Below are 10,080 nucleotides of genomic sequence, written 5' to 3' on the forward strand. Positions count from 1 at the left end.
AGAAAGATTTCATTTGTTAGCAGGACCCCGACCAGCTATTGAGTGCTTTTCCTGCACCATTCATGGGTGACATTTCTGCAGGAAGATTATTTTTGATGGGTTTGCTGGAATATTTGCATTACAAGGGAAACAGAATTTGGGGTTTTCATTACCGGTAAGCTTTAATGAATCGAGATGAATTACTGAAATAAATCAACTTAACTTATTAAGCTGTACTGTAAGTGTCGCGATATACGAAGAGCTAATAAACTCTCAGCGTTTCCTCCTGCTACGATACAAAAAACAACGTGTTCCTGGTCCGTCGACGCTCCCGCTGAAGCTGACGTGTCTGCGGAGCAGCAGGAGGCGAACAGACAGCAGCGGCTTACGCGTGTTTACAGTAACGGAGCCAGGCCTGAGTCACGTGACGAGCGGACGACCATCGGGCAACACAGAGTTCACCGTCAACACTGACAACAGGAGGCCACCGCCTGGAGACTTCCACAACACCTTTGCAGGGAACGATGCAACGTCTACAATCAGCTGAGACACTGGGGGTGGGGGGGGGGGGGGGGGGGGAACGACACGTCTGCTCTCCATCTGATGGACTGCTGCTACACCCGGGACGTGTCAACAAACACGGCCCTTGCCTGTTAGCGGCGTGTCCTGTAATATAAAGTGCTGCCGAGACATGCTGGAGGGGGACGCACGTCCCCACATGGGGGGGAGGAGGAGGAGGGGAGCTCAATGGAACCAGCTCCTTAGGGTGAAGATGCCCCCTGCTGCTGTTTTTAACTTTAAGTAGAAGGTGTACAAAATAAATGCAGCACTACTCTAGGGGCAGCTTCACCTTAGCAGCGGGTGGGTTGGTGGGGGGGGGGGGGGGGGGGGTGCAGCTCGTGGACCTACGCTCCGCTCAGCTCAGGGTTTGAATTTTCTCCAGCAGTTCTGGTTTGAGGAGCGTGGAGCTGTTTCCACCTGCAGCAGCAATGTCAGCCTGCACGGCCGCATCCCAGGCGAACGTGAGCAGAGCGGCAGGGACCTGGAACGAGAAAGACACACGCAGCCTGGGGGTAAACAAGCATTACGGAAACGCAGTGAAACGTCTCCTGTTTTATCACCGCTTAACTGTTTCTTAAATGGAAAAAAAAGCCCTGATTTAAACTTCTTTGCATTTGTGATGGTCAAACTGTGATGGCAAGAAATTCTTATCCCCCAGCACTCTGATCCCTCCCAAATAAAACCCAGCACAAACAATTGTCTTGAGTTTACCCGAACAGAACAGGCTGGAGAAGAAGAGCGTTAGAAGCAGCTAGGAGGCCTGGGTTGACTTTGGAGGAGCTGCAGTGAATCACAGCTCAAAGGGGGCTAATCTGTGGACGGCAGCGGAAGGCGGTTCAACTAAAGTATTTCCTCAGGGAGGGCTGAATACAAATCTTACGCCTTTCCAACATATTTAAACCTGAAAGCCATTTTTTCCTTGTTTAGCTGAGGTATTACTACTTTTGAAAGGCACCGTGAGCCTGATTCAAGTCAAGTGGCACGCTGTGCATTTATCTTGTTTCTCTAGATTCCTCTCTGATCGTTTTAGTTTACCAGAGCCAGAACTGTAACAGCTCGTCCCGTTTCTCTCCTTAAGTCTTGGCGCCGTCGCCCGGTTCCCACGCCAACTTTTAACTCACCAAGTTACTTTCTACCAGGGAAACTTCCTCAGACTCCTGCAGCTTTTGACCTCCGGGGGCGATGAGTTCAAAGGGCTGCCAGCCGTCCACCAGCGACTCCCGGACCAACTCGAAGAGCGCATGCAGGCGGTCCCAGGCGTAAAATGTGGCTGCAAATACAAAAATACACAGTTCTTGCTCAGTTCTGACCACTTCTGTCAGCGCTGCCACTAAAACCGAGCTTGACGTGCTTCTCGCTGGCTTTGCAGCTTCCAGGTCTAAAGACGTGGATGCTCACCTTGCAGCAGGTTCCCATCAGGCAGTCTGATTCTCAGCAGGGTGTAGTTGTATTTCCTCCTTTCCTTCTGTTCCTCCCTCTCCCTCATGGCTTTTGTGCGAAGCATGGCGTTCTTCTCCACCAACTCAGATCTGGGAAATACGCACACACACACACAGATGGATGGACAAACACTAAGAAAGCGCTTGGGAATAACCCTGGAAGTGCTTTAGGCGTGTCAGGGGAAGAATCCATTAGCAGATAGTTGAAGCGACTAAAAGAAACTGGCCGTACCTCTGCTGCTGCTCCTTCTTCAGCTCCTCCGCTGTCAGGTTGTAGAAGTCGGGCGGCAGCTCGAAGCGCTGCGCGTTGGGAGACGGCCTGAACGCCTGAGGCTGCCGGTCCAGCTGAGCTCTGACCGGCTCTCCTCTCTGAAGGCGATCTCTGCGCTCCTTCATCAGCTCCAGGTCATCGGCGCTTTGCTCCGGTAATACCAGGAACTCCTCTTCCCCCTCTGATCTCCATTAAATGTAAAGACAGGTCATATGATGTGAATGCTGAATAAATCCTACTGTTATAGAGGTCCAATTACAAAATAGCTCAAGCTGAATCTGGATGGCATTAACTTGGCCTCTGGTAATAAAGTAAAAAATCTTGGTTATTTTTGACCAAGACATGTCATTTAAATCCCATATTAAACAGGTTTCCAGAGTTTCCTTATTTTACCTCTGGAATATCGGCAAAATTAGAAATATTCTGTCCAGGGGTGATGCTGAAAAATTAATCCATGCATTTGTTACTTCAAGGCTGGACTATTGTAATTCTTTACTATCAGGAAGTCCACAAAATGCAGTTTAAAGTCTTCAGCTGATCCAAAATGCTGCGGCAAGAGTTCTGATGAAAATCAACAAGAGGGATCATATTTCTCCAATTTTAGCTTCCCTTCATTGGCTTCCTGTCAGTCTGCCCCAGGGCAGCTGTAGCTACTAACATAGCTCACCACCGTCAGGGTGTGAATGTGGGTGTGAATGACTGAACTGTAGTGTGAAGCGCTTTGGAGGTCGTCAAGACTAGTTAAAGCGCTGTACAAGTACAAGCCATTTACCATCAAGAATTTAAAATTCTTCTTCTAACGTATAAAGCTCTTAATAATCAAACTCCATCATATATCAGAGCTCTGATTACCCCGTATGTTCCTAACAGAGCACTTCGCTCTCAGACTGCAGGTCTGCTGGTGGTTCCTAGAGTCTCTAAAAGTAGAATGGGAGGCAGATCCTTTAGCTATCAGGCTCCTCTCCTGTGGAACCAACTCCCAGTTTTAGTCCGTGAGGCAGACACCCTGTCTACTTTTAAGGTTGGCTTAAATTTGTTTAGCTCTGATATCGTCCTGCAGGGGGGGGGGGGGGGGGGGGGGGTCAGCTGAGCTCCTGCTTCCAACAACTTCATCATCTTCTTTTATAGAAGATACACTTGACCCTGTCTTTCAGTGGGTAAACCTGTCCCACTCCTGGACTTAGCTATATGCTGAACCTTTACTACAGCTAACTATCTGCCCTCTCTCATCCTCTAAACCTGAAAATGGGCTCAGAGCATATCTACTTTGCTGTGTTTCTTGCCAAGATAAAGCCACTAAGCAGCTAGTGCTGCCATTACCCGTTTACTTTCCTCTCACATAGAAAGCATTCCTGGATTAGTTGTTGTGTGTTCATTTGTGTCTCTGCTCTGTCTTCTCTAATCCCCAGTCGGTCGAGGCAGATGACCGTTCATACTGAGCCCGGTTCTGCTGGAGGTCTTCCTCCGTGTTAAAGGGGAGTTTTTCTTTCCACTGGCGCTTCATGCTTGCTCAGTATGAGGGATTGCTGCAAAGCCATCAACAATGCACACGACTCTCCCTGTAGCTCTACGCTCTTTCATGAGGAGTTAATGCTGCTTGTCTGGACTTGATGCAACCTGCTAAGTTTCCTTAGAGAGGAAACTTTTTGACCAATCTGTCTGATTTGATTGAATTTGACTTTGCAAAGTGCCTTGAGATGACATGTGTTGTGAATTGCCGCTTTATAAATAAACTCATTTGAATTGAAACTTTTCCACATCTTCCTCCCTGACCTGTCTGCCTTGGCCTTTATGACGCTGTTGGTTCACTGATGTTCTCTGACAAAAACCTCTGAAGCCTTCACAGAACAGCTGGATCTATGCTGGGATTAAAATTACACACAGATGGACTCTATGTGAAAACAGGGGTTAATATTGAGGGAAAATTATTTCATTGGACTCTATTTAGGGGTATCAGACTAAAGGAGGTGAATACAAATGCAACTAAAGACTTCTGTATACTTTTATTTGTAAAATAAATAAATAAATAAATAAATAAATCTTTTAAAATGTTTCATCCATTTCCTTCCAGTTCATAATTATGCCCGAGTTTTTGTAGGTCTAAGGCATAAAATACGCTCAAGTTTGGGGCCATAACCTGACAAAATGTGAAAAGTGCAAAGGGTATGAATACTTTTTTAAAGGCCATGTTGTGAAAGGAGCGGGATTCGTCTACCTTGACCCTCCACAGGAAGCATAACACTTATGAAGCCCAAAGCCTGCAGGAACTCCCAGCTTCCCTCCACAGGACGTACTTTCTCCTGTAACACATTTAGGAATCAATTTTCATATTTTCTATCAGACCTATAAATAGTCCTGGACGTTATCTTTAAACTCACCTGGAACACCTTGTTGCTGACTTTGATCTTTCTGTATTTCTCCTCTGAAGGGTTCTTACATATATTTTCAACATACCTGTTGAAAAAAAAGAAGAAAGAAACATAATCAATCAATTTTAAAGATATAAGTTCAAAGAGAAACTGATCTGTGGGAAAGCAGCAGAAAAACTACAAACCGGCTAAGCTAAAGTATAATTATAGTATCAGATGATATGACATAAACACAGGCCTTACTTGCTGATGATGTCCACAGCTGCCTTCACTTTCTCTCTGTCTTTGGTAAATGTGTGGACCATCATAACAGAAGCCTCAATATTGTCCTCATCAAAGCGCTAACGGTAAAAAACACGGCATATTTTACCACCAACACCAGGAGGATTATGGCTAATCTCGTTCTAAATCCCAAAGATAAAATGTCCCGTGACGTACCATCAGGATGGCCTCTTTGATGTGGACCTCCCTCTGACTCTTGGTTAACGTGGCTCCGGTGAGAGGGCAGGTGAAGTAGACGCCTGACACGGAGAGGCAGGCCGGATCTCTCACTGTGGATTCCTGGAACAAAATGTATGTAAAGCTGTTGAACGTTTTTTTCTAAATCAGATGAAGTGTTAAAATCAGGACATACCTCAGCTCTGACGACATTTTCCTTCTCAGCCAGGGCCGCTGCCTCTGCCTCCAGCTCTCTTTTAACTGTAAAACAAATGCACATCAGTAAAGCAAAGCAAATTGGGATTCTTTAACCAAATTCTTGCAAGAAAAAACAACAACATCTGTCCAGGTGTTTAGCGTTTGCTTCAACTCTGTGGTATAAAAACACCATCAGTGGCGCCACAGGTTATCACACAAGACAGAGTCTAGACTGCTACTAACAGCATCCTGTTGCAGGAGCTCTTTTCGTGATTTGCATCTTTTGGAGATCTTTACAAACTTTATACAAGGATTACTTTGAGGTGCTTGGTGTGGTGCAGCTGTGAGTTTGTGACAAGGCTCAGCACAGTGTGTGCGTTCTTTATCGGCGCAGCAAGATCCACACAAGTTCAGGAGAAAGGCAGTAGGGCTGCACAATTAATCACATTTTCAATGTAATCGCGATTTAAAAAAAAAATGCAATTTCAAAATCGCAGAGTTCAGCAATTTTTGGCTATGTAACAATTAGGGAATTAGACACGTCCTTTAGGTATCGGTAAAATGTTTAAAGTGGGTTCGCCTCCACAAACAACAAAGTGAAGAAAGATGCAGCAGTGAGATAATCTAATTTTAACACTTGTTTTACAGTTTATATAATCATACAGAGCATTAAGTACAGGTCAATCAGTTTAATACATAGACTTGGTTGTTGGTTGCACTTTATGTTCAACAAGGATCAATGTCCAAATCAACTAAAAGCTGTTCTCTTGAATAATATTCTGATTAATAGAAACATTAAAAGTTCTTGTTTTAAATAGTCCTTGTTTACAAACATATTTATTTAGAGGCCATTTTTGTTGCTTGTGGTTAACGCAGAGAAAAGTCAACATTGCAATTTTGGTTGAAATATATCGTAGGCAGAACGCAATCATTTCAAACTGACTCACAGGGAGAATCTCCTGCTTATGAGGAAAAGTGTCAACAGTGTGTCGGAAAAGGAGGGAATGAGAGACTGCAAATTTTCACCTCTTATGGCTGTTTTTATTTTTTATTATTAACAACCGTGCATATGTTCTCCTTAATGACAAAGTATTTTGTTATTGGGGAATGGTGGCCTAGTGGTTAGAGCTTTGCACTTTCGTCCTGGAGATATTGGGTTTAAAAGACTTATGCAGGACATGTTTTATTGCAATGTATGTTGCAATGACAAATAAAGATTCTTCTTCTTATTATTATTATCATTATTATTATGACAAGGTTTTGTGGTTCCTCCACGATTTTCTTGTCAAAATCAGTCTCAGTACATTTCTGAGCCACATTTTAAAGTATAAATAAAAAAAAAAAAACACAACTTTTTAAATACAGATCTTGCGCAAAAAAGATAAAATAATATAATAATAATAATAATATAATAAAACCCATTGGAAGGGGGTCGATGGCTGGATGGAAAAACACATAGATGGAAGAAGTATAGTGGGAAGGACAAAGAATAAATGAACGGACGGACGGGCAAATAGACCAATATAGATGGGTGGAAAAATAGAGAAGGACTGAAGAATGGATGGATTAAACAATAGATGAATGAATAGGTGAAAATAAATAACATGTATAAATGGCCAAATGGGCAGCTGGAAGAATAGAAAGATGGATTACAGAAGAAGGGATGTACAGACACATGGATGGCTGGATCCCTGGATGGAAAGCATGAAACAATAGAAAAGGGATTCAAGTCTGAAAATACACACATTATAGAAACTCCTTCTTTTGTCACACTAATCTGCACCTAGAAAATATTTGACTCAAATTCCAGACTCCTTCAGACTGCGTGCGTGAACGCTGATGGAGACTCTGCTACCGGGTTTCATCCAAATTGGTACCTTTTTAGGTCAGAGCTGAAAAGGTGCAGGTTTTATTCCAGTTAGATAATTTTTCTTTCACACTATCTTGTGTTGCCTGGACCAGAGGAGTGATCGGGAACTGTGCTCAGATCAGCCCGCCTTGAGGTGAACCCATGCAGCATCAGGACTGTGTGTACCTCACCCTGGTTCCTGATGGCCTCCTTGGAGGTGTGCACCTTGGGCCGCTGCGTCTGCTCGATGCGGGCCAGGGCCGCGGCCCCTGCCATCTGCGCTCCTTCGCTTGGAGCATGGCGGCTGTGCTTGGTGCTGGAGCTGCTCGCTGCCACGGCGGGCTTGCTTCTGGAGCGAACATCAACATGTCATGAGTTCAGATCAGACCTTCAAAACGCCACATGGCTTATGATGACGCCGACCTGCGCGGCGGTGGCGTGTTTTTTATCAAAACAGAGAACAGCGCTGCTCCTCTTTGGTTATTATTTAGCACTAGAACACATTTAGCGCTTTAATTAAGCTTGTTGGCGGATTATCTGTGGGTCAAAGTTAGCTGGGCGTCTCCCGTCGTCTGTGGATTACATGACTGAACCACCGGAGACGATAAAAAACAAAAACAATCTAGTGAAAACTAAGATCTAAAATGTTTATGGTTTATCTAGAGTTGGCGAAGCAGAAAGCAATACATTCTTACACTTACCTTGCATCTTCTGTTAACGCCTTCCCGGGCCCTGCAGATTTAAATTTAATATCCTTTTTTATGTCTTCGAAGAACTTCTTCATCTTATGTAGCTGTCACTGAAAGAAAACCATCAGAAATACAACTGCAGATGCAGAAGAGAGCCAAGCTACACTTAGCTAGGAAGAAGCGAACCAAAACAAAATCTACATTAAAAAAACTGCTTCCGCTTCAAAAAAAAATCTAAAAAATAATGGCGCCCTCATGTGGCCGGATGCAAAAATAAATAAATAAAATAAATCGAGACCTACCTGCGCACAGACATATATACGTAGACGCGTTGTTGGGCGTGTTCTGCCTATGCTGAGGATGCGTCAGAGCGTCCGCCATGTTGAATGTGGCAAATCTGCAGTTAGACTCAGTCATTTAAACAGTATCAGAGGCACTTTAATCTCAGAATATACTTTATATTCGTAATATTTTTATTTTTGTAATATTACGACTTTATCTAAAGAATAAAAATAATTATAAGATTCTAACTTGTTCCCATTACTCCAGGACTAAGATAGTTCTGCAAACTGTGACTATTCTGGAAATGTTCCCCTTTAATTGTCATAATATGACGTTTTTCTCATAATATCACCACTTAAGTCTTTTTTTTACTTTATTGTCCTATGACTTTTTTCTCATATTAGTAATTTTATCTCTTTTATACTCCCCAGAAAATTCTCTTGCTAATCTGTGTCTATATAAATACACACACACACACACACACACACACACACACACACACACACACACACACACACACACACACACACACACACACACACACACACACACACACATTTATTTAGAATACTTCAAAATCTATATATACATATCGATCAAAACATCGATCCAATCTGGCTGCCAATCTCTATCAATTAATCTCTATATATGTTTTTACAAGTATATGTATGCTCCATCTATATCTTTCTATCTGAATACTTAAAACATATACACAGGGAACATAGATGTTCACTACTTTCTGCCACATACAATATGGCGGTGACGTCGACGTCCAAACCTGCGCCCAATGAGGCGTCTACGTATATATGTCTGAAAAAAGTCATATTCAGTAAATTGGAATATTATTGAAATATTTAATTTCGGTAACTCTATTCAATAAGGGAAACACATTATAAAGATTAATACAGACTAAAGATGTTTTCAAGCCTTTATTTCTGTTAATTATGATTTGCCCCCACCTCCAGTTATTAAAAACACAACATTTCAGATAAAAAAAAGCAAAGCATGTCATGCAGAAATAGGGGCTTGATAAAAACTGTGTTTAATACAGGTTCATAGTTTGTTTTTGTTTTTCAAAAAGGTACTTTTAATCTCACAAATATGCTTCATGAATGAATACATATTCGTATTGATTGAATATGACTAATAAATGGGTCTTGACAAATTTGTTATTTTCCCACTGTGTCTTTTGCTCAGTACGTTATAATCACAGGATTTGTACAAAAGTTGTCAGTGAAGCTTAAGCTTTGTTTGTCAGAGGGAACTTTCAAACTTTTTCATGTTTATCTTTTTTTTTTTTTATCTGCAACGCAGATGTGCTCCTCGGTCAATTTGTTTGAATATAATATTGCTTTCTTAAATCTTTGTTTTGGTAAAAAACAAACTTCACTGAATTTTACAGGAATCGTTTGGTACAGGCTAACAAGTGATATAATGGTGGAGAAGACAAAGGATACATGGGATGCACTTAATTCTTAACATAGACATCCGAGAACCAAAGCATAAGTTGTACCCCACCAGAAAAATAAATAAATAAATTGAAGTCATGTATAGGTTTTCTTCAACTTCACAATAATGAACTACTTTGTTTTGGTCAATTACAGAATTTCCTAAGAAAATACATTGACCTCTGCAGTTGTAATGTTACAAAATGTGAACAAACCAAGGGGGATGAAAACTTCCAAAAAGCATTGTATAGTGTACCTTTTTGACATATTAGTATGCAACTGTTTACCTGGGTGACATCTCAAGTGATCCTCCAAAAAGTCATGCATGCTATGCTGTTTGAGTCAAAATTATTGTGTAAAAATAATTGGAATTTCCAGTTGAATTTATTGAACTTAAAAAAATGCTGTAATATGTTTACTGTTATTTAGTGAATGATCTCATAACATCTATGTCCTATGTTGTGCTGTGGTCCTGACCCCATCCCCACATCCATCCATCAAAGATACCCAAAGTAATGTTGGAGATTATGAGATATCCCATAGAAACACCACATTAC

At 42.0% G+C, this 10,080-nt stretch overlaps 1 protein-coding gene across 2 annotated transcripts; it reads right to left on the reverse strand.

The window, feature by feature from the left end:
• Positions 1-853: 853 nt before the first annotated feature.
• Positions 854-8,018, reverse strand: ubxn6 (UBX domain protein 6). Of its 2 annotated transcripts, none has more exons than XM_012871682.3 (11): positions 7,806-8,018; positions 7,296-7,450; positions 5,254-5,318; positions 5,058-5,180; positions 4,863-4,960; positions 4,629-4,704; positions 4,466-4,550; positions 2,212-2,431; positions 1,939-2,069; positions 1,662-1,810; positions 854-1,021 (listed from the first exon to the last, which is right to left on the reverse strand). In XM_012871682.3, the coding sequence occupies exons 1-11, from the start codon at positions 7,886-7,888 to the stop codon at positions 896-898; spliced, it is 1,311 nt and encodes a 436-aa protein (XP_012727136.2). In that variant the 5' UTR covers positions 7,889-8,018; the 3' UTR covers positions 854-895. The 2 variants fall into 2 exon arrangements, with proteins under 2 accessions (XP_012727136.2, XP_012727135.2); XM_012871681.3 differs by having other exon boundaries at positions 7,296-7,453; positions 7,806-8,017.
• Between the last annotated feature and the right edge of the window lie 2,062 nt (positions 8,019-10,080).

Source organism: Fundulus heteroclitus, chromosome 9, assembly GCF_011125445.2.
Source record: "Fundulus heteroclitus isolate FHET01 chromosome 9, MU-UCD_Fhet_4.1, whole genome shotgun sequence".
In the NCBI taxonomy this organism is placed as follows: Eukaryota; Metazoa; Chordata; class Actinopteri; order Cyprinodontiformes; family Fundulidae; genus Fundulus; species Fundulus heteroclitus.

Bases quoted from the DNA above. Each gene is read 5' to 3' on its own strand.
- ubxn6 (XM_012871681.3), bottom strand. From the start codon at position 7,888: ATGAAGAAGTTCTTCGAAGACATAAAAAAGGATATTAAATTTAAATCT. The intron at 4,961-5,057 runs GTACGTCACGGG...TTTTACCGTTAG, and splicing joins TCAAAGAGGCCATCCTGATG to CGCTTTGATGAGGACAATAT. The intron at 4,551-4,628 runs GTGAGTTTAAAG...AATGTGTTACAG, and splicing joins TCAGCAACAAGGTGTTCCAG to GAGAAAGTACGTCCTGTGGA.